Raw genomic sequence first — 24393 nt, 5'->3', positions numbered from 1 at the left:
TTTATTTTGTTTGGTATAAACTAAAAACACAGCTTTAACCTTGACAATAAAAATATCTAATAATAAGCTTCCCCTGAAAAAGGCATTTTTTAAGGTCCCTTACTTTTTTTCTGCTTGAAAACTTAAATTATTTCGAATAAATAGATTCGCGAATTGTCGAATAATTTTGTTGTCATTTGCGGTTGGCCGTTCGAATAGAACTCGAATGAATTTAGTTTTACATTCGAATTGTCGAATAATTTTGTTGTTATTTGCGGTTGGCCATTCGAATAGAACTCGAATGAATTTAGTTTTACATTCGAATTGTCGAATAATTTTGTTGTTATTTGCGGTTGGCCATTCGAATAGAACTCGAATGAATTTAGTTTTACATTCGAATTGTCGAATAATTCTGTTGTTATTTGCGGTTGGCTATTCGAATTAAATTCGAATTATTATAAAATTAAGAACTTGGTATTCGAATATTCGCTTAGTTCTAAAAATTGGTATTCGAATGCATTCGAATACGAATGACGAATACGAATTGCCCCATGTCTGGCAGTGACGCATGAACAAGATCGTGACTTTGAACAACCTCTTGATGTGACATATGCAGCAATAGCTGACCTTGATCAAACCCCGCCATTGGCAGACAGCCACAACGATCAAGTCGCTGGCTCGTCCAATCAAAATGTCATACCAAATGATGACGTATATGCTGTCGTGAAAAAGAAGAACAAAAAAGTAGATGACGTCGCAAGCCAAAATAATGACGTCACATCGCACCCGGATAATGCAATAGCGGCAGACGTAAATGCAGTTGTGAACAAAGCAAAAAATGCCGAAGAACAAAAGGTTGATGACGTCACGAGCAAAAATAGTAACGTCAAATCACAAAACGATGACGTCGAGTCCGGTGACGACAATGCAAGTGGTTGTGACGTATAAAGCGCTTTAAAATAATAAACACAAAACTTTGTTCTTGATTGTATTATTATCTTGTATAAAATGTGTTTTATCTTTTCTTCTTTTGTATATAAATATTTAAAAATGTTTTCCTTATATTTGTACAGATTTCTTTGCAAGAATAAACAAGATTATAACAATATATTTCTGTATCTCTAAAAATATAACATTCTATAGCGGCAAAGGAAAACCCCTTTTAAACAATAAAATAAACAACGTTCCACTTTTATTTAATCAAAAAAAAACTATTTTAAATTCCTTAGTAATAAGAAAATACTCGGAACTACGTCATTGGGATTCATTAACAATATAACAATCGCTGATTCTAGTGGCCCTTGGTAAAATTAAATAAAGACTGTGCTTTTTCCCTTGTTTTACATTTTAGAACTAATATTTACATGCAGAGTAAGGATAGAATTATAACAACAAACATGTGTAATCCGAATGCTTGTGTTACTTGTGTAAATACAGAATATGGAGAAGTTATTTATCATTACCGTTCAAAGAATTACTTTGATTCGTCTCAATGGTGTAAAAATCATGCATCAGAATTAGCAATTATTCCAAACGCTGCTATATTTGAAACAATTGTTGACCATGCACCAAGCAAGTGTTGTAACAGTGACAATTACAGAATAGGTCTTGTAAGTATTGACCGGGGGCAAAATTTTGATTGGGTTGAGAAAAAAAGTTCTTATTCCTGGTACAAAAATCAAATTAAAAGTTTAAACGTGAACTCCCGAGAACAAACTGTAGGAATTCGGATTTCATCTAAAGAACTCCAACCTTATAGCGTTGACGAAAAGTTATCCTTCGTATGTTATAAACCAACAAGAAATGTGATTCAAACTTTAACAAATTTGTCCCCAACAACAACAAAAAAAACCACCAAACCAGCACTGCGTCCACATCAACCACAACAACAGCACCAAGACCAACCACAAAACGAACTACTAAAGCCCAAACAACAACAAGACTAACAAACAAACCAACTACTGCGTCCACAACAATTAAAACAAAACCAACCACAAACCCAACTATTGCAACCACAACAACAACAACCAACAAACCAACTACTACGTCCACAAAACCAATCACGAACCCAACTATTGCAACCACAACAACCACAAAACCAAAGCTGAATACAGAAAGCTCAGTTACTCCATCTAGCGCCAACTTGGGTTTGATTGCTTGCATCTTTGCAGGAACTATCTTAGTTTTAGTAATTATTATGTTTTTAATTATTTGGTTTCGCAAAAGAAACAACCCACAAGTTGAAGTAAGAGATGAGCATGAGTATGAAGAAATAACTGAACCAAGGCCAAACGAACAACATCTTAATGTGGCCCCCAGTACGGTAGGTGGCGCGCCAGAGCAGTCACCCAGTCAGGGTATTTATCTAGAGCCATTATCAACCAATGCCTATAACAACCAAATAGCTGGTCCGTCTAACCGACTTGATAACTATAACTCTTCACTGCCAGGTAGTGGCGTTCAAGCTTTTGGGAATATAACATATCAACCTATAAATAACGAAACTTTCCAAAGTAATGATGACGTCCACGACAAACGAACAATCAAAAACTTGATGACGTAGGTGCGGAAGATAACATAGCAAAAAATCCTGAATACCAAGACATTGTTAATGTAATGACCCAGAATGATGACGTCACAAATCCATATGATGACGTCATGTAAAATGCTGATACTTAAACTGTTAGCGACGTTTATGTTCTAAAAAAATCAAAAAATTATTTTTGATAAAATTATTTTGGTTTTGTTGTAATTTTTTCGTTTGAAAATATTTTAAAATCAAAATTACTAAAATATATTTATTTTATTATTATGAACTGACATAAAGTGAAATTTTTAGTATGTTTTTGTACAATTTTTTGCAAGAATAAACAAGATTATAACAATATATTTCTGTATCTCTAAAAATATAACAATCTATAGCGGCAAAGGACAAGACCTTTTAAACAATAAAATAAACATCATTCATTAGAATTAGCAATTATTCCAAACTCTGATGTATTTGAAACAATTATTGACAATGCTCCTAAAAAAGGCGAGAACTGTTACAGTAGCACTTACAGAATAGGTCTTGTAAGTATTGACAAGGGCCAACATTTTAACTGGGTCGTTAATAAGAGTTCATATTCTTGGTACAAAAATCGAATTAAATCTTCAACCATAAACTTTCTAGAACAAACTTTTGCAATTCGGATTTCACCCAAAGAACTCCAACCTTATAGCAATGACATAAAGTTATCCTTTGTATGTTATAAACCATTAAGCAGTGTGATTCAATCTTCAACAAATCTGTCCCCAACAACTACGAAATTAACCACCAAACCAACTACTGCGTCCACAACAACAACAAACACCGAACCAATTACTGCGTCCACAACAACAACAAACACCGAACCAATTACTGCGTCCTCAACAACAACCACCGAACCAACTACTGCGTCCACAACAACAACAACAACCACCGAACCAACTACTGCGTCCACAACAGCCATCAAACCAACTACTGCGTCCACAACATTAACAACCATCAAACCAACTACTGCGTCCACAACAACAACAACCACAAAACCAACTACTACGTCCACAACAACAACCACAAAACCAACTACTGCGTCCACAACAACAACAAACACCGAACCAATTACTGCGTCCACAACAACAACAAACACCGAACCAATTACTGCGTCCTCAACAACAACCACCGAACCAACTACTGCGTCCACAACAACAACAACAACCACCGAACCAACTACTGCGTCCACAACAGCCATCAAACCAACTACTGCGTCCACAACAATAACAACCATCAAACCAACTACTGCGTCCACGACAATAACAAACACCGAACCAACTACTGCGTCCACAACAATAACAACCACCAAACCAACTACTGCGTCCACAACAAAAACAACCACCGAACCAACTACTGCGTCCACAACAACAACAACAACCACCGAACCAACTACTGCGTCCACAACAGCCATCAAACCAACTACTGCGTCCACAACAATAACAACCATCAAACCAACTACTGCGTCCACGACAATAACAAACACCGAACCAACTACTGCGTCCACAACAATAACAACCACCAAACCAACTACTGCGTCCACAACAACAACAACCACCGAACCAACTACTGCGTCCACAACAACAACAACAACCACCACCAAACTCACTACAACAAAGAAACGAACCACAAAATCTAATACCGTAACAACGACAAGTGGACATAAGTTCACTATTGGAACCCACAAACAAACAAAACCGATGGCACCTACATCTAATAACAAATCAGGAACTTCTTCAACAAAAACTTTGCTTTTTACATCTCCACCTTTACTTTCATCTTCAACTAACATAACTCAACCGAAAACGGAAAGCTCAGTCACGCCATCTAGCGCCAACTTGGGTTTGATAGCTGGCATCGTCGGAGGATCAATCTTCCTCCTACTAATCCTCTTGTTCTTGTTTCTATGGTTCAGGAAACGCAACAACCAGCAAGACAGTGAAGCAAATAAGACCCCAGTGACGCATCAACAAGATCGTGACTTTGAACAACCTCTTGATGTGACGTATGCAGCCATAGCTGACCTTGATCAAACCCTGTCATCGGCAGACAACAACAACGATCAAGTGGCTGGTTCGTCCAATCAAAATGTCACACCGAATGATGACGTATACGCTGTCGTGAAAAAGAAGAAGAAAAAAGTAGATGACGTCGCAAGCCAAAATAATGACGTCACATCGCACCCGGATAATGCAATAGCGGCAGACGTAAATGCAGTTGTGAACAAAGCAAAAAATGCCAAAGAACAAAAGGTTGATGACGTCACGAGCAAAAATAGTGACGTCACATCACAAAACGATGACGTCGAGTCCGGTGACGACAATGCAAGTGGTGGTGACGTGTAAAGAGCTTTTAAATAATAGACACAAAAAAAAGTTTTTGATTGTATTATTATCTTGTATAAAATGTGTTTTATCTTTTCTTCTTTTGTATATAAATAATTAAAAATGTTTTCCTGATATTTGTACAGATTTCTTTGCAAGAATAAACAAGATTATAACAATATATTTCTGTATATCTAAAAATATAACATTCTATAAAGGCAAAAGACAAGACCTTTTAAACAATAAAATAAACAACGTTTTATTTTTAGTTATTCGAAAAACAACAATTGTACAAATTCCTTAGTAATAAGAAAAAACATTTAAAACTACGTCATTGGGTTACATTAAAAAAATATAACAATCGCTTATCCTAATGACCCTGGGGTAAAATTAAATAAAGACTGTGCTTTTTTATATTTACATGCAGAGTAAAAATAATTATAACAACAAACATGTGTAATCCGAATGCTTGTGTTACTTGTGTAAAAACAGAATATGGGCAAGTCATATATCATTTCTTTTTAACAAATTACTCTGATTCGTCTCGATGGTGTAAAAATCATTCATCAGAATTAGCAATTATTCCAAACGCTGCTGTATTTGAAACAATTGTTAACAATGTACCCAAAAAAAATGTTACTTTGGCACTTACAGAATAGGTCTTGTAAGTATTGACGGGGGGGGAAATTTTGATTGGGTTGGGAAAAGTTCTTATTCCTGGTACAAAAATCAAATTAAAAGTTCAACCGTAAACTCCCAAGAACAAACTTTAGTATTTCGGATTTCATCCAAAAAACTCAAACCTTTTAGCAGTAAAGTTTGGTTGCCATTCGTATGTTATAAACCAACAAAAAGTGTGATTCAATCTTTAACACATTTGTCCACAACAACTACGAAATCAACCTCCAAACCAACCACTGCGTCCACCACAACAACAACAATAACAAGGCCAACCACAAAACCAACCACTAAAGACCGAACAACAAAAAGATCAACCACCAAATTTACTACTGCGTCCCCAACAACTACAAAATCAATCACTAGACCCACTACTACTGTTTACACAACAACTACTAAACCAAAGCTGAAAATAGAAAGCTCATTTACTCTATCCAGTCCTAACTTGGGTTTGATTGCTTGCATCTTTGAAGGAACTATCTTAGTTTTAGTAATCATCATATTTTTAATTCTTTGGTTTCGCAAAAGAAACAACCCACAAGTTGAAGTAAGAGATGAGAATGAGTATGAAGAAATAACTGAATCAAGACCAATCGAACAACATCTTAATGTGGCCCCCAGTACGGTAGGTGGCGCGCCAGAGCAGTCACCCAGTGAGGGTATTTATCTAGAGCCATTATCAACTAATGCCTATAACAACCAAATAGCTGGTCCGTCTAACCGACTTGATAACTATAACTCTTCACTGCCAGGTAGTGGCGTTCAAGCTTTTGGAAATATAACATATCAATCTATAAATAACGAAACTTTCCAAAGTAATGATGACGTCACACGGCAACCGAACAATCAAAAACTTGATGACGTAGGTGCGGATGATAACATAGCAAAAAATCATGAATACCAAAACGTTGTTAACGTGATGACCCAGAATGATGACGTCCGATGACCCAGAATGATGACGTCCGATGACCCAGAATGATGACGTCGTTTATGTTAAAAAAAATTAACAAAAAAATATTTTGTAAAAAGTATTTTTGCTTTGTTTTAATATTATTTGTGTGTATTTATTTTAAATAAACATCACTGGATTATTCAATATTAATATATGTGTTAGCCCAAGCGAGTAAAACGACTCAAACAATGAAATAAAGTTTCGCGTTTCGTTTAAAACCCTGATTAGGCAAATATCAGGAGCTGACTCATTTCCTTGAATTAAACTAGAAATTGTTTTTAAATAGTACGCAGTAAGGTTAAAGTTGTGAAGACAACCATGTGTGATAGTAATGAATATTGTGTTACTTGTCAGAATACAGATTATGGAGAAGTTATTTATCATAAAAGTTCAAAAAGTTATTTCGATTCATCTCAATGGTGTAGAAATCATTCATCAGTATTAGCAGTTATTCCAAACTATGATGTATTTGAAACAATTGTTGACAATGCTCCTAAACTAAAACTTGCATGTCACAGTGGAATATACAGAATAGGACTTTATAGTTTTGACCAAGGAAACAATTTTGATTGGGTTGACAGAACAAGTTCATATTCTTGGCATGAAAATCTAACTACAGCAACAACTTCTCAAGAACAATCTGTAGCCTTTTTTACTGCATCTAAATTTCTGAAAGCATACCAAACTCAAGATAAAATATCTTTCGTATGTTTTAAACCAACCGATGTAAGTATTCCTTCTACCACAATTCCAAAAATATCAACGCATTCTTCACAACGTATAACTTTCAAAGGATCCTTGCCTATGACATCTTCATCTTTATGTCCAACATCCACTAGCTTCATTACTCAGTCAGCAACGGAAGGCTCAGCTACATCGTCCAGCAGCAACACTGGCTTAATAGCTGGTATCACTGTAGCAACTTTAATCATCTTAGCTCTACTTTTGTTGCTGCTATTCCAACGTTTTCGGAAAAGAAACAACCGAAAAATTGAGGAAAAACAAGAAAATGAATACGCAGAAGTGCTTGAACAGGGACATGACTTTGAAGAACGTTTAAATGTGGCATACAGTTCAGTAGGTGGCACGTCACAAGAACCGACAGGTCACAACCCTTACCCTGAGGCATTTTTAGGCAACCCTCATTACACCCAGGCTACTAATTCGACCAATCAACAAGTTACCCACAATTCCCCACTGGTAAACCGTGATGTATACGCTGTCGTGAAAAAGAACAATCAAGTTGTAGATGACGTCACTTTACAAAACAACGACGTCAATCCACCACCGGAAAACCCAGTAGCGGGTGACGTGTATTCTGTTGTTTACAAATCAAAAAATCACAAAAATCAAAACGTAAATGACGTCACAAACCAAAATGATGACGTCATGTTAAGTGCCGGCTCGTCAAGAGGCGCTGATGTCCACAGTGTTGTAAAAAAATAAAAAAAATTCTGAAAAAGAAAACTACAAAAACAATATAATTCAATGTTTAACATTTTCCTATATTCTAGATATCCAAGATTTTAAGTGTTTTTCTTGTAAAAATAAAATTATTAAGTTGAAGTAGTTATGTTGTGGTTTAATTAATAATAAAATAAGTTAATTCCTATACGACTATGATATAAAAACCCTTTAAAGGCCCGTTCACACGGCGTACGCAACGCAACGTTACCTTGTCGTGTGAACAGGCCTTAAGCCATATAAAAAGATAAATTTTTCACTTCCTTGTTTAGCAGAACTTTCGGTCTTAATATAACCCAGTATTACCTATTTCCGGTCCTTTAAACATATCAGTTTAAACTAAATATTATGCTTTCATATGTGAGACCTTGAATCGAAAATGGATGAAACTACAACCCCAGATTTAGAACTGGATAAAGTTTCTCTTCACTCCAGTACCTACTTTAATTCAAAACAATATTGTAAAAAAATATCTTCAGAATTGGCAGTTATTCCAAACAAAAAGGTTTTAAAGTATATTGCTGGAAAAGTTGGGTCCTCTTCAAGGTACAGAATAGACCTACCTGTGATTAACTCTAATTTAAATAATGAAACACGACCTTGGTTTAGTGAATATCTGATCGACAAGCATTATTCCGTGCGATTTTTCTCAGAAAATTATATTCGATTTTATGAAGAAAATGATACTACTTATTTGCGATTTATATGCTTTAAACCACTCTTGGCTACGACAGAGACTCCAACATCAGTAATAACAACAACAATAAGTGAAACTACTCAAGAAAATGATATGTCCATGCTTGGATTAAATGGAGAAGTTGCTGTGATTTCAGTCCTGGCGTTTTCAATTTTGGCCATTTTGCTGCTTCTTATTTTGTTATGTGTACAGCGAAGAAAAATAAAAGGAAATAACAACACAAGCAATGCAGACAAAAATGCCATCGTGCTAAACGAGGAAGTAAACCGACCATACAGCATTTGTGAGTTAGACTACAAATTAGAAGAGCAAAACAAATCACCAAATCCCCCAAATTTGCAAAAAACAACCCACAATCCACCTCAACCAACAGGTGGGGATACATACTCGGTTGTTCACAAACAAAAGCCTGTTGGTGACGTCACTAAACAACAAACAACACATGCTGAATACAATTTTGCAGAATAAAATTGTAACAACTTTTAAAAATATTAAAAAAATAATATTTTGCGACTTTTTTGTGTATTAATGCTCTTAATAATAATATTTTTTGTAGAACAAGTTCATTTAATGGCTATATATATCCATGTACTTTTTGTTATCATGTAAATAACGTTTATCATATTAAATTTTATGCTCAAATAAACTTTAAACATATATCATTGCAAATTTGTGTTTTGAGAAAAAAATCACCCGAAAATGCAGCTATTTTACGTTCCTAAGACAAAATAATAAATAATTTTTTAAATGGTAAAGCAAATTGTAAAATGTTTTAATAAAACTAACCAAAAAAAGCAAATCCAATACCTCAACTAGCAAAAACAGTAATAAATAAGTGAAAGTGTGCCAATAGCACCTAAGACAGTCCATTACTCTAACTGCAAAGCACGGCCTCGAGTTACGTTAACAACTTCCTTCTATGGAAAGTTCTTAAATAGACATCAATCTTTACTTTGATGGCATTTTAACCACATAACAACATTAAATTTAACACACTTAGGTATTAGGTTAGCTTAACAACAAGCATGGATTCTATTAAAGGAGAGTGTATCAAACATTTTAGCACAAAAAATGGCGAAGTTCTACTTCATGCTGGGTTAATTAAATTTATGGACGCGGTCAAATGGTGTAGAGTTCATGGCTCTGAGTTAGCTGTTATCCCAACTCTTAATCATTACCTTGAGATCTTTAATTTAGTACCAAAGTCGCCATACGAAGATTGCTATGAAGACAATTTCAGAATTGGGCTTTTCAGCACTAATGGCGGTCAGTCATATGAATGGGTAGATGGGAGTCATTCTAAAGACTGGTACATCCCTTACATATCAGGCTTTAAAAATAGTCATGAAGACAACATAACTTTGGCGTTGTCTCCAGTCGGAGCACTGTATAAGTACAATGCAGACACCTTTCTGCCGTTCATATGTTTTAAACCTAAACAACAGCTATCCTTAGCAGCTCAACTTAACGAAGAAGTAACTACTGCCGGGCCGCCATCGGACACGATGAAATATGTGTTAGCAATAGTTGGGTCGCTAATAACACTTGCAACGATTATAGCTGGAGTTATTGTTGCTAAAAATAAACGTAGAAACAAACGAAGGAAACTTAAAAAACTGGAAGAAGAAGGCAAAGTCCCATTAAAAACGCGAAAAAACGACACACCTACAGGATCTGATGACAAACCTAAGAGACAATCACGTAGGGAGAAGGAGCGATCTTCAGAATAAAAAAATTCCAATAGATAGGAAGTGATAAGACGTTGTAGACGGATGTAAATATTTTGTTTTTATTGGTTTTTTACCTGCTTAATGCCTAATGGTAAACAAAAAAACGGTTATTTGAATATTAAAGCATGTATAAAACAGTAAACAGCATTCTATTGAGTCATAGGTATTACAATACTGATTTTTCTTTGTCTAACACTTTAATATAATATCCCATATACTAAGCTACTTTTTTGTATAGAATTGTTTTATTTACTGTTCTTTGTTTTTTGGATTTTAAAGCCTAATAAAAAGGATAAAGATGTTTTACGTTGTAATATTAATCTGTTAAAATATTTAACAAAAAATGCCGTCGTTGAGATTAGAACCCCAAAAATTTAATTAAATCAGAAAAAAATCAGCGAAACTGCCATCGCTGGGATTCGAAATTGGAAAAAATAGTTAAAATTTACTTAAATATGTAATTTTAATTAATACTTCGTATTTATACCAAAATTAAAATTTTACAAAAATTACCCTCGCCGGGTTTCGAACGCAAACAATCTGACCAACAAAAAAGGTGCACCCGAAGGTGCGAGTTGTCTTAGGTTTGTTTAGGGTTTGGTTTGAGAGTTTATCTCGGTATAAGGGTGTACGTTGTTTAGTACAGAAGCGTCCCCAGGCAGCGGGCTGGGACTGCGCGCCAATGCAGTCGACGAGTAAACCCAGCGATAAAACGCTTTTCAACGCGCGCACAAGCACCACCCATTCTGTGACGTAATAAAAATGCAGCCAATCACGTGCGTTCACTATAAAGTTGTCGACAACACAATTTTTTAACAAGTTAAAACTAGTACAATATTTTTTAAGGTTTATATCAAGTAAAAAACATTAGTATAATGTTAAACTTTGTTAAATTATCACTTATTTTAATTTTAACATAACATTTCTGCATTAAAATTTCTAATTTATCAAATAAGGGCAAGTTAATTAAAACATAATTTTTTCAAGGTCTCAAGTTTAAATTACCCTTTTTTCTATTTTTTTTAGTTTGAATAATATCCTAATAGCTGTTTTGTAACAGGTCAAGTCATTTATTGGCTGTGACGTAATAAATATATACAAATTTGCAAAATAAATTCTTGATACAACATCTATGTGGTATCTTTTTTTAAGATTTTCAAAGTTTTTGTAAAAAATAATAAAATTTGCAAAAATAAAGAAATAAAAAAGATCTTTTAACTGGTAAAAATAAGCTGCCAAAATGCAGTAAAAATGCAATAATCCAATAAGGCAGTCTGCCCTAAAATGTATCAAAATTTCCATTAAAAAACAACAATAAATTTTTCCTTTCAAACTAAAACTGGAACCCAAAATTTTTAACCATATTTGGTACAAATAAACTTCAATATTATGATGTCAGCAACCATATATATTTACTTTGACCTTTAACTAGAAATTATTCACACCAAAAAGGCACAAAAGACGACTTTGTAGATCCATTGGCGAGAAAACAACAATAAAAAATGATTTTTAAATGGGAAACTTAAATAATGCGTTGCAAACATTCAGCAACATGAACAGCATAAAAATAAGGTCTCAAAGCCTTATCATTTAAGAACTAAGATCTCCACAACAGTAAGATATAGCTTGGCTTTTGAATGGGAAAAATATGTTTTGCTGTATGTGTAGTTTTTCCGGAGTATTAAACTTGGTACACTTGGCATTCTTGATAGTGGAATAACTTCATAGTAACATTGAATCAGTTTAAAGTAATACTTGACATCGGTTAAATATATGTGTCATTTTGAGATACCCATAGACTAAGAATAATGGAAAAAAGATTTAAAAGCAATAGGGAAATTGACTGCAGGTCCAACAAAAATAGAATTGGTTGAACATAAAATAAATATTTTGAAAATATGATTAGGGGGGTTGTTATATGATGGGAGGCAAAGTTGCAGCGTGTTTAAGTAACTTAATCTTGAAACTTAGAAATTCTTTTTAAATTTTAAATTTTTTTAATTAAAAATATTGAAATTCTATGATTTTGCTTCAAGTGCAGGGTTGCCAACATTTGTTGATGAACTGGATGGATTTTCACCCAAATTTGTTTTATTTGGAAGCCCTGATCTCTTACTAGGTGTTCCACTGACTGTTAAAATGTCAGAAATAAATATTTAAAAAGTTCAGGATTTTTTTGGACAACTTTTCCAATTATTACCTTTAGTAAACTTAAAAAGTTTAATTTAATTTGGATAACAAAATTGCAAGATTTAACTGAAGATTGCAAAATTTGAAAAAAAATTCATAAAATTTTTATGAACCTTCATTTTCCCTTTTTTTTGCCCTTTTTCGTTTTCGATCTATTGACAAAACTTCTTGTTTAAGTTGTTGGTAAACCGTTCTCATTTCTGTAAGATGAGCTTGGAGAACTCTTATACGTTCGTCAGGATCCATTCTAGCAAGATCTGAGAATAAAAGATAAAAAATATCAAAAATTGGCACAATTTTTTCCAAAAATTTTTTTAAAAATGATATGAAAAGGAATTTTTGAATATAGTACTAGTAAAGTGTAAACTAGTAAAGTGTAAAATTTTTTTTTTTTGTATATATCTTTATCCTCGATGTGGGAAAGTCGAATGCGCGATTTAAACATAGAGTAACATCAGTTACTCCGACCCAGCCTTGAGTTGCCTGTGGCAGATTGGGATATTATAGATTATAATTGCCTGGTAATTATGCTGCTGATTAAGTGCTGAGTCAGCAGGAGTTTATACCATTTATAGCGCCTTACTCAAGGGCGCTACAGCAGGAGATCAGTGGGGATTGAACCCACGACCCCATGTGTGGTAGCAAGTGTTCTTACCACTACACCACGCTCCTGGTTTTTCTTTTTTCTTGTATTTAAAATTATATTTTACAATTTCTATCCTCTGTACACCACTTCGAGTATTAAAATCTAGAAAAAAATGACGCTAAAAATTATGAACTAACCTTCACAAATAACCGGGGTTGGTGCTGACGGTGGTTCAGGCTTCTTGCTCCTCCTCCTCCCACTTTTCCTCCTCTTGCTCCTTCCATCATCCTCACTTTCACTCTCAAGATTGCTTTTTGATTTCTAAAAAAAATTTTAAAGTTAGAAAAAGGTTTGAAACATCCGTTTTTTTGTAAAATACCACATAAAATTCTATTTACCGAATTAGTTCTTTTTTGTTTCTTGCTCTTCATCTTTTTCTCCCCGACTTCCTCATTAACCCCAGAGTTCTGTGGGTAATCGGGTGATGACCCAGATGGAGGGGCTTCCCCACTCATAGAACTAGCTCCACTATTGCAAAAAAAATTGTTATTAAAGTTTTAAATAGTTGTGTTACTTAAGCACAACAAAAATCCTAAAAAATTGATCAAAATATTTACCTATCACAAGGTGGATGGTGGTCTGATCCAATATCCTCATAATAATGCTCTGGACTGCCCTCCGGTGTGGTGGGAGGGGTGTTCTCGATCAAAACCTAAAAACACATTCAATTATGATCTTTAAAATTAGGTTTGGTACTACAATATAGTTTTTAGGGCCACAAAGTATTTAAACCTCTTAACTTTAACCTTACATTAATTTTATGCTTATTTATAAAACAGAAATCCATTAAAGTCTTTTTTTTAACAAATTGATCAAATTACCTTGCTGCTAGATGGTGCATCTTGGGGCATCGGAAGCGGCAAATCCTCCTCCATTTCAATCGGAGGAACAATTTCATCTTGTTCGTCATCTCTGGCCGGAGACTCAGGTTTTGGGGATTCACCATTAGGGGAATCACCCTTCTCTTCCAATTCTTCTATAGGTTCAACTTTAACCTCGTCATCAGAGGTAGATTTTGCATCATTGGATTTAGGATTCTCTTGTGGTGATAAAGTTTTAACATCTTCTGAGATAATACTTGGTTTAATTTCATCTTTTTTTTCTGTTTTTTCTTCTTGTTTTTCTACTGATTGTTTTTGTTTTTTGTTGTCAGTGCTAAGTGGTGGAGTATTTAAACATGTTGTCTTAATCTTAGCAGCCAAGCTATGTTTAGGTATCTTATCAAGAATAATTGAGGTCTCAACTCCGTATAAAGATGGAGGTGAACTTAAAGGAGTGGAGTTTGTTGGTTCATCTTTAATTTCGGGGTTGCTATCATCAGAAGATTTGCTTCTCTTGTTTTTTGGAGGTTTTGGGTCTTCAACAGGAACATTAACTAGAGGTGAGACACGACCTGATTTGCTCGGCGGAGTTACATTTGTCGTTTCTGTGGTTGTTGTAGCTTCAGAATCATTGTTGGTTGTTTCCGTTGTTTCATTTGTCGATGCTGTACTTGTTGTGCGATTTCTTTTTGTCATTGAATAAACCGATGACTCTCTTAAGTAAGCTGGCGACTTTGAACGCCGACTTGACATTCTTCGTGATGCTAAAACCGCTGTGGTAACAAGAGGTGGAGTAACTCTTCCAGTTTCCGTGGTAACCTCTTCGCTCTTAACAGGTTCACTTTTTTCTTCCTCTAATATTTTCTCCTCTGAAAGAGCTCGCTTTTCCTTAGAGGAAGACTCTGGAATATTGGGAGTAGATGAGGATGTGCTCCTTCTTCTTATTCTTCCCTTTGTAGTTGCATTCTTTTCATTGTCTTCTTTGTCCGAGGTTTTAGGAGGAGTGTTAAAGTTAAGAGCTTGACTCACATTCTTTAGCTGAGAACTCTCGTTGTTTTTTGGATCGTCAATCGGTGTTCTTGGCCTTCTAGATCTCCCAGGAGCTGGAGAATTGGACATCGGTGACTCACTGTCATTTACACAACTCGAAACCTGCCATGACTTTATCCATTCGTCGTGGCGACTATTCCAACCAGCATAATGAACATAATACTGAACTTCTTTGCCTTCATCCTGGTCAACATCAACAACTTTCGCATTGTACAATTTAAACGAATCTCTTCCATATTTAATTTTTAATTTATCCCCGATTTTATACACCGGGGCTTTCTTGCGATTTACAGTGCCACTGTTAGATCTCCTCCTGTCGTTAATTTTTTGTGATTTCGTTGATTCGGAACTCAGTCTCCCTCTTGCGGTAGATTTTTCCGAGCTTGCCGTAGAACTTGCATCGTCGAGATCAGAATCTCGTTGTTTGGTTTCGAGCTCAAATTTTGATTTTCGTCCTCGTTTTATTGGAGGCGGAGTGGCTTCTTGATCGTTATCGGTAGCAACTGTTTCAGACACTCTTCTTCTGCGGCTTGTCCGTCTGAGCAATCCATCTGACTCCTCTAAAGTTGGTGTAAGACGTCCGCTGTTTCTTCTTTGTTTTACTTTCGGTTGGACGACTTTCTCTGGTTTCAAGTTGGTGAAACTCATTAAATATTCCTCGTATTTTAGCAAATATTTTGTGTATGCCATCTTGACATGGTGGCCAGCTGCTGCCGTGACCTTTGGAATGCCAAGTTCTCCGTAAATCTCTCTCCAATCTGGGGATAATGTGATGTTGTGGAAGCCACCTTTGGCTTGAACAAGGCTGTAAACATATTAAAGTGTATTTTAAATATAAACCTCTAAAAAAATACATTTTTTTTTAAATGTAGGTCTGTAACATATTTTCAGCTTTAGGCTTATGCTTTTCTCCTTTAAAATTAAAACTTACTTGTAAAGTAAATAAAGGTTTAAATCCTTGTATCCTAACACAGGGGTTTTATTCACAGGGTTTCCCCTATCCTCCATAAATTTGTACAACTGTTCCAAGAAACTATCTCTCTGTGGAACAAATTTAATACTTATTATATATTGATTCAAAAAAAAGGAGAAAAAAAATAGTTATTATAACATAAGGACAAAATTTATATGGTATAAATTATGCTCGTCAAACAACATAAAAAAAAAGTTTTACCTTTTCATCTTTGTTGTTGTTGTCTTTCTTAATCTCCTCTTCCTCCATAATGTCCTTAATGTCAATCTTCCATACATCTGGGATGACACCTTTTTCACTCCAGGAGAAAGCGTCATCAAGGCAATCTAGGAGGAACAAATTTTATAATTTAAGTTAATAAAATATCTTTTGGTATTCAAACATGAGAATAATTCTTTTTTTTTTTGTATCTTTATCCTCAATGTGGGGAGGTCGAATGCGCGACCTAAACATAGAGTAACATCAGTTACTCCAGCCCAGTCTGGAGTTGCCTGTGGCAGTTTGAAATATTATAGATTATAATTGCCCAATAATTATGCTGCTGATTAAGTGTTGGCTCAGCAGGAGTTCAAACTGTTTATAGCGCCTTACTCAAGGCCGCTACAGCATAAGATCAGTGGGGATTAAACCAATAACCTTATGATGGTGTAGCAGGTGTTTTTACCACTACACCATGCTGCTGGTTTAATATTAATATCAGGAAAGAGATAATTTATGTTTAGACTTATGAAGCAAAGACAAAGCCAAGCAAGAATATAGAGAATAAATTAAAACATTTTAATTAAATTTTTTACCTTTCCATGTAGGTTCAACCTTAGCAGGAATATTACTTTTGGTCAGTGCTTCAAACCTAGTTGCCTTTCCTATCTTCCCTGTTTTAAATGATCTTACTATAGCATGTGAGGAGGATAAGTTTTCTTGGTCTTCATGGCATAGTGGGTTTACATATACTGCTGGATACCTAATTAAAAAGTAATTAAAATATTTAATTTTGGATAGTTTGTAAGCCTTGTTTTTTTAAATCTATTTTTAGCTTTAAAACATAACAATTTAAAACAGTTTTTACAAGTGTTAAACAAAAAGAAACTTTATACCAACACTTATAAAATGCAATTGAGTTCAAGTTATATTTTTAAATTTTTAGTTTAAGTTATATTTTTAAATTTTTAGTTTAAGTTATATTTTTAAAATTTGTATTTACTAACCATACAAGAATTTAAAAAAATGATTAGTGTTTCCAATAAATAAATCTTACCAGTGCTTCCGTTTATCAACAGGTTCGACAATCACAAGTTTTCCCATAAGAGGATTGGATAAAAACTTTTTCCTCAACTCGATGAAGTTAACATCTTCATTGTCATCCTAAAATAAAAGTTTTAAAAAGGTTAAATAAAACTATACAGTAGTATTAAAAAAAGCCATATGACATACGCTAAAAAGCAAAAATATAGTTAATTTAATTTTAAATAGAGCACGACAAAATAAACATATTTCTGACTATAAATGTACCAATAAATTTAAATTATTTTAAATCAAAAAAACACTAAAGCAAACTTACAACAAAATTAACGTACCGTTGACTATAAGCATAACAATAAATTAATATTTTCTGAAATCAAAAAAGCTTTGGACAGACTTAGTAAAAAGTGTGTTGCAACTATTACCTTTGATTCTCCTTTTAACAATTTCTTTTTCACTTCAGGTGATTTTATTTCATCACTATCCATTTCTATACAACATACAATAATAAACTTAATGTACATTGCAACATATTTACACAATTGCTTATTTTAATATTACAACAGAGTTATATTTTTATTACCAATGTAATGTTTAACTATTTTGCCTATATAAATAGTAGAATCTTTATATATATCTATATCGAGTTTAATTATTTGTCAGTTGTTTAAATAAAATCATTTTCAAAACACAGTAGTTCCTAAAATTATATTTACCATAAAGAAATTAACATAGCACAATAAATGCATTTTTTAATCTGTTTAGTTTAATTTAAATAGCCAGACTTACAATCAGGATTTTAATTGTTGTAATATAGTTTTAACTTTTAACTTATATTTGCCTGCGATAAATTATCCTCACACCACAAATGGCAGTTTTTATTGAGACATACATATCATCTACCAAGCTTCATTATATTTAAATGCATATAAATAAACAAACCTTTACCTTCGTCAGGGTTTGGGGTATTTTGTGGGGTTTTTCTTTTGGCTTTCCTCTTCGAACTAAGAACTGGAGTTCCAAAATTTTCTGGGTCAGTCAACGGTAGATGATCCAACGTTTCACTTTCAGCAAAATGTCTAACACCTAAGAATCAAAATAAATTCAAATTTTGAAATCGTTTTATAATTTTTCTTGCACTAATTATAAACTACTTAATTTATGTCTGTAACTATTACAAAAGTCCTGACAACATTAAACACAGCTCTGTTACAAACATTAAATTTAAAAAACTAGGTCAACACCTACTACAAAACTTTATATAAAAGTAATTTATATCAGACAATTTTACCCTCTATTTATACTTTAATTATTTAATTGCTTTTTTTGTTTAACGTTAAAATTAACACCTTTAAACAAATAAAGTGTCAATTTCCTTCAGAAAAAGGTGTAAAATTAATCTCTTTGTTTACAACATGAACTTCTTACACTAAATGATAACAACAACAAACAAGATTGATAACAAGCTTAGATTAAAAAAATTAAAATGTGTGCAATGTAAGATATGATAGTAAGATTTGCATCAAAAAACTATAGATCAATAATAAAAAAAGAATGAAAAATTTGACTACATTAATAAAAGTCAGAGTTATGGATTAGTCATATGCCAATTACAAAACATATATATACTCATCCAATAACTAATATTAAACTATAAATAAATGCAAAGCATTCATAAAAGAACAAGATATCAAACATAAAAGACAAGAGTTTTACAGCAGCATCATTAATTATTAATATCCAAGTAATTTAGTTAGCATTCTTAAAAGTGTATTTAAATGCACCGTGTTTCCAAAAATTTAAATATTTACCTTGCAAACATAGTGATCCCCTTGATAAGGTCCTAACATCCCCATCATCAAATTCCACAGTGTAAACACTTTTATCTCTTGCACTCATTATTATTCCATCACTCCATCCTGTAGCTTCATTGAATTGTGCTTCTACTGCATTGCCAACCTAAGGATGTGGTTTACATTATTATTATTAGATAGCTTTTTTAGTATGTAATACTTAATAAAATATTTAAGGTTAGCTATGCACAAATATCATTAGGTTTGCTTTTCTAAAATAAATAAGTTTCAATGTCTTAATAATCTTTAAACAGTATACTAATAGGTAACTATAAAATACATAACAACTAGACCTATTTACTATAGCAACGTATATGTAGTATAAGATATGACCATGAAGCAATATTTTGTAAATAGCTTAACTAGTAGTTAATGTCATCGCAACCAAAATATAACTTTTCACAAAAATAACAAGATGCCACAATTCCCAAAATATATTTTTGGTAAAGCCCAATTAGAAATTTTGATTTACTTTTTATAATAACAACATTGTGGCTTGTATTGGATACTTAATAATTTCCTGCTGTCTTATAAACATAAAACTAAAAGACAGTAACATTTTCATGCATCATTTAATGTTTATTATGACACATAACCATAATAAAACTTGTTTCATAGGTAAGCTAAAAATAGAGTTCAATATATGTCAGCAGTTCGTTTAAAAGTAATTAGTAAAATGCTGACCCTTTTTTGGTAATTTGAAACAACTTTTTTTGTAATTAATTTGGTAATTTTTTAGTAAACAAACTAAAAGATTGGACTGTCAAGCAATTCATTTCCATCAACAGAAAAAACAAACTGATTACCATATATAAAAGATTATTTTTAAATGCTTCAAAATGACATTATTTACCTTTAAAACTCCCTTTATAGAGTCCTCACTCATGGGGTAAGTTTTTCCATCTTTCTTGTTTGAAACCTGTAAATTAAAACGATAAACCTAATTAAAATAAGAAAAAAATGTAAATTTAATAGACAATGAGTACAACATTAGTTTCACTTTAAATTTTAATAGATTTTTACCTAAGTAAAGTAATCTGTGACATTAAATATTTAGTTTACAATGCACATTTGGTTTTTGTATTTCATTTTTGTTATTATACATACCCGAAAAATGACAACTTTTTTGACAGTTTTGATTTTAGCTTCACAGAACGCTCCTCTGTATTTTGCACTCACTTCTGTCCCAACAGAAAGATGATATTGTAAAGACTCATCCTAAAAAAAAACATTTAGTCAAAATAATAAAAATATATATACCTCATAAGCTAAACATACATACTATAGACATACAAGTAATGGGTAAAAAGTTCTCGTGCCAAACAAGAGACACAAACACTTTACATTTGTTTATTTAGATTGACCTATTTACTAATCTACAAAACTAGCACAATTTTGATACACAATATTAAAAAGATATTATTTAAATACCAAAAAAATAACTTTTATATATGAAAAATTGAGTAACTTGCTTTTCTATTTAAGTAATCTTTGTATTTTCTTTCTTCATTCCTTCTACTGGCTTTTCTATACCAAACCATGTTCTTAACGCTCCGCTGTAATTAAAATTAACTGACTTATTACTGTTTTACTGCCAGACTAAATGTTATACAGATAAACATGTTTACAAAAAAACATTAATTTGAATATTATACTAACTGTCATACTGTTAACTAACTGACGACATATTTTTTAATTTTTAGCCTAAACGTTTATATGTTAGAAAAAAAACTGACACGTTGACTATTTTACAGAACATTTGCTTAACTATGCCTTACTTATTTTTTTAATTCTCCCTGTTCTCCTAACTATGTTAGATTTGTTTAAAAAATCCTAAATAGTAAACAAAAATAATATCGCAAAAAAGCTGTTAAACACATTTTAAAATCTTATTTAATGTAAAAATTAACTTACCATCATTGAAATATGTAGAATTCGATTATTTAGTTCTTGTTTTACACCTTAATTTGCTCTTTAACGTGAAAACAAAATATAACTAACAGTCAAAACATCTTAACTTGCAAAACAAATCTATTTTGCTCAGAAACGAATTATTTTTGATCAACAACTATGATGTACGAGCGCTGATTGGCTAACGAACCTTTGACGACATACCAGCTGCTTGAAAATTAATCTCAAAGCAGTCGCATGCAAAATCATGCGTATCTTTTATTGCAACAAATTATAAAATTATATACAAGATCTAAATTTTATTCTCAATATATTAACAAATAATAATAAGTTAATTATAAATAAAATAATTAAATTGTTCAAAGTTTTTTATTTTAGTTATTTTTTTAGGTTCAAAAAGTTGCCAGTTAATAAAATTTACGACTTGTGCTGACAATGTTAATTACAGCCTTTAGGCAATAACAATTACATGTAAGTAATATCCTTTTTCATTTAAACCACACAAAGCGGTTCATATAATAAACACTTACAAGAAACATGTTGTTTTACATGCTTGTTATTAACAAAAATAGGCTATATTATTTATAAATGGCACAAAAAAAGTTTTACAAGTTGGTAACATAGAAAAATTATTACAAGTTTCCGACATTCATATTAATAATTATAATTAACGATAAATTAATATACTTTCTAAACAACGAAAATGTACACCACATGAGGACAAAATAAATATAGACCAACATATAAAATAATTTTGCATATAAACATTACAAAAAATACAAAAATAACTCAAATTTTTAGTCCTACAATCTAACTTAAGAGCCAGTTAATCTTTGTAAAAAAGAACTGCTACCCAGCGAGATTTTTGAAATCTAGAAGATAGCGAGGTGACGTCATTCTTTGATGAATCAAATGACGTCATATTTCCACCCAGACTTGAGCTCGTGCTTCCGCAGCGATCTTCCAACAAATCTATGACGTCAAAATCGGTTCCGCTATAGCGATGTTTAAAGTTTTGTTGTCGTTTCAATATCTAAATTAACAAAACCATGTATAATACTTCTATATCAATAAACATAAACTAACAGCTATTGCAGGCTTGATAAAATTAAAATAGTTTTCGTTAATATTATTAAACTAACATCTATTTAGTTACAAGAGGCAGTTTTTTATTTATAACAAAAAATTTGACAGAATTCTTTTACTTTTAAAGATCGACATTGCTCGATATCCGACTGGTTGCTACGCAACGGAATATGTTCACCTGCATCGTCATGCTTAATAGTTTTTGTTTCATCTCCTTTATTTTCAATATCAGAGTTTCTGAAATATAATCGCAAGCAAAGTTCTAGTCAATGTATATGTAATATTTACACATATCAAAACTTAGTGAACTATATATATGGCCTTTAAAATATAGTAAGTTCTAGTAAATGTATATGTAATATATTATATATGGGCCTTTAAAATATAGTAAACTGCCGTTTGTGGTGCACAGGTAAATTATCACAGGCAAATATTGATTGAGAGTTGCAACCACATTATAACATTGAAAATCGACTAAGGTTTACAACAAAGTACAGAAAAAAAAATTTACTTTTTTTCGAGATCTGTTTTCACCGAACTTGATCCGCAGCATCCACAACAAGATGCCGTCCACATAAATAATGAGCATAGTGACGTCACAGTCATCTCTTTCTTGTTTTTGTCTTCGACTAAACACTGTTTACTAAATAAAAAAAAATTTAAAGAATGTTAAAATTTTTCTTTTTGACAATTTACATTTAAACAAAAATTAGTTTAATATTTGTAACTAACTTTTTTTAACTTAAGTTTTAGGAATAACTAACTTGTATTACTTAATTAACTTGATGCAGTATTAATAAATGAATAAAAATGAATATAACTTTCTATTTAAATGCACAAATTAGCATTTAGCCTAAAATCAATTCCGTTATGACGCATAATCAAACAAACAATGGCGATTGTATACGTAATAAACGAGAACAATGACAAACCTTTCGATTGTTTCCCTAGATTGAAATGATTCATACATTTGTATCAAGGTTATGACGTCATAAAACGTTTTTTTATAATTATTTTAAACTTAGAAAGTCACGTGATTTAAATAGAAACCGTGTATGACACGTGTATAAACATATTGTGACGTCACTCTCTAATGTTTATTGTAACAAAAAATCTATTTTTACCTTTTTTATTATATAACCTTATTTTCTAATTAATTAATAAATTAATTGATAAAATTTTTTTATTAAAAAAATAAGCTTATACTTGCTAAGAGCTATTTTATATTAATTAGTCTAAAATATTTTTAATTTTGACGATTTTTTGTTATTTAAACTCTACGTGCACTTTAGTCTAACTATATATAAGTTGATTTCCGCATTCAGTCGATTGTTAAACTGACAAAATTTTTAAACAATTGACAAAATTTTTAAACAATTGACTCCATTGTCTAACCATTGTTACCTGTTTGCTTAATATTTTTAAGCAATTTTTCTAGATTTGTAAGTTATTTTCTAATGCAACTGTGAGCTTAATTTAAATCACCTATTAGCCATACTTTTCCCACAAAAATAGCAATACCATACCCAAAAACAATACTATATTAAATAAACACGCAACCTAATCCTTTCAATAAATGTACAAAACTATCAATTTTTAGAAACCTATGTACTTACCAATATATAAAATAAATTAGTATGATCATAAACACCAGGCATCCACTAAGACTAACATATAACAACAACGCTTCAAATTCCTCCATTTTACTTCAATTATACCAAAAGTTTATTTTTTTTGCAGCTATTTAATCCCTATTACAGGTTAATATTAACAATTCTGGAATACCAACAACAATGAATTAGGGGAAATGTTTACGTTGTTGTTATAGTTATTCTTTAAGGCACTCGCGTATCAGGAAATAATAATTATGACGTCACAAAAACTATTGTTGTTTCATTGTCATTTAATATATTTAAATACCCAATCTAAGAATAGGTAAATTTTTGTAAACATAAATATAACACTAAATATTAAGAATTGTTCAACAGAAAATAAAGTTTTTGTGCTGATTAAAAAAGGGTAATATATTTTTTTTTCTTACTTAACACTTGTGCAAAGAGCATTTTTTGTGATTATATTTATTTGCAGCAAGAAGTATTAGATTAAGACAGATAAAACATGCTACACTAATATGAAAAATCTTAATTTTAAAAGTTTCTAAAAATAATTTTAAAAGATTCTAAAAAGTGCAAAATAACAAAACACTAGTGGAAAAAAGTGCTTTAAATTCA

General features: G+C 32.2%; 3 protein-coding genes across 3 annotated transcripts; 1 reads left to right on the top strand and 2 right to left on the bottom strand.

Annotated features, from left to right (window-relative positions):
- Positions 1–1348: 1348 nt before the first annotated feature.
- LOC145754931 (uncharacterized) lies at positions 1349–2866 on the top strand. Its single transcript, XM_082571103.1, has one exon. It carries the CDS (start codon positions 1377–1379, stop codon positions 1923–1925), a length of 549 nt encoding a protein of 182 aa, XP_082427229.1. The 5' UTR covers positions 1349–1376; the 3' UTR covers positions 1926–2866.
- Positions 2867–11653: 8787 nt separating this feature from the next.
- LOC145756077 (uncharacterized) lies at positions 11654–21201 on the bottom strand. The gene is made up of 16 exons (XM_082572316.1): positions 21080–21201; positions 20273–20383; positions 20019–20084; positions 19124–19271; positions 18261–18398; positions 17738–17802; positions 17329–17435; positions 16868–17034; positions 16275–16399; positions 16032–16141; positions 14051–15905; positions 13787–13881; positions 13568–13697; positions 13367–13490; positions 12697–12840; positions 11654–12524 (listed from the first exon to the last, which is right to left on the bottom strand). The coding sequence occupies exons 1-16, from the start codon at positions 21083–21085 to the stop codon at positions 12412–12414; spliced, it is 3504 nt and encodes a 1167-aa protein (XP_082428442.1). The 5' UTR covers positions 21086–21201; the 3' UTR covers positions 11654–12411.
- Positions 21202–21610: 409 nt separating this feature from the next.
- On the bottom strand, positions 21611–22799 carry LOC145755499 (uncharacterized). The gene is made up of 3 exons (XM_082571737.1): positions 22674–22799; positions 22282–22399; positions 21611–22109 (listed from the first exon to the last, which is right to left on the bottom strand). Exons 1-3 carry the CDS (start codon positions 22766–22768, stop codon positions 21903–21905), a joined length of 420 nt encoding a protein of 139 aa, XP_082427863.1. The 5' UTR covers positions 22769–22799; the 3' UTR covers positions 21611–21902.
- Positions 22800–24393: the final 1594 nt, after the last annotated feature.

Source organism: Corella eumyota, chromosome 6 (assembly GCF_963082875.1).
Source record: "Corella eumyota chromosome 6, kaCorEumy4.1, whole genome shotgun sequence".
Classification (NCBI taxonomy): domain Eukaryota; kingdom Metazoa; phylum Chordata; class Ascidiacea; order Phlebobranchia; family Corellidae; genus Corella; species Corella eumyota.
Note: the sequence above shows the minus strand (reverse complement) of the source record. Positions and strands in the feature narration are given on the sequence as shown.

What these genes read in the sequence shown, in the direction of transcription:
- LOC145754931 (XM_082571103.1), top strand. Translation starts at nt 1,377, where the DNA reads ATGTGTAATCCGAATGCTTGTGTTACTTGTGTAAATACAGAATATGGA.
- LOC145756077 (XM_082572316.1), bottom strand. An exon ending in ACAACAACAAAGATGAAAAG is followed by an intron (nt 16,142 to 16,274) that starts GTAAAACTTTTT and finishes TTTGTTCCACAG; the next exon opens with AGAGATAGTTTCTTGGAACA. An exon ending in AACCCCGGTTATTTGTGAAG is followed by an intron (nt 12,841 to 13,366) that starts GTTAGTTCATAA and finishes TTTTATTCTCAG; the next exon opens with ATCTTGCTAGAATGGATCCT.
- LOC145755499 (XM_082571737.1), bottom strand. Translation starts at nt 22,768, where the DNA reads ATGACTGTGACGTCACTATGCTCATTATTTATGTGGACGGCATCTTGT. An exon ending in AAAACAGATCTCGAAAAAAA is followed by an intron (nt 22,400 to 22,673) that starts GTAAATTTTTTT and finishes ATTATATTTCAG; the next exon opens with AAACTCTGATATTGAAAATA. An exon ending in AGCAATGTCGATCTTTAAAA is followed by an intron (nt 22,110 to 22,281) that starts GTAAAAGAATTC and finishes TTGTTAATTTAG; the next exon opens with ATATTGAAACGACAACAAAA.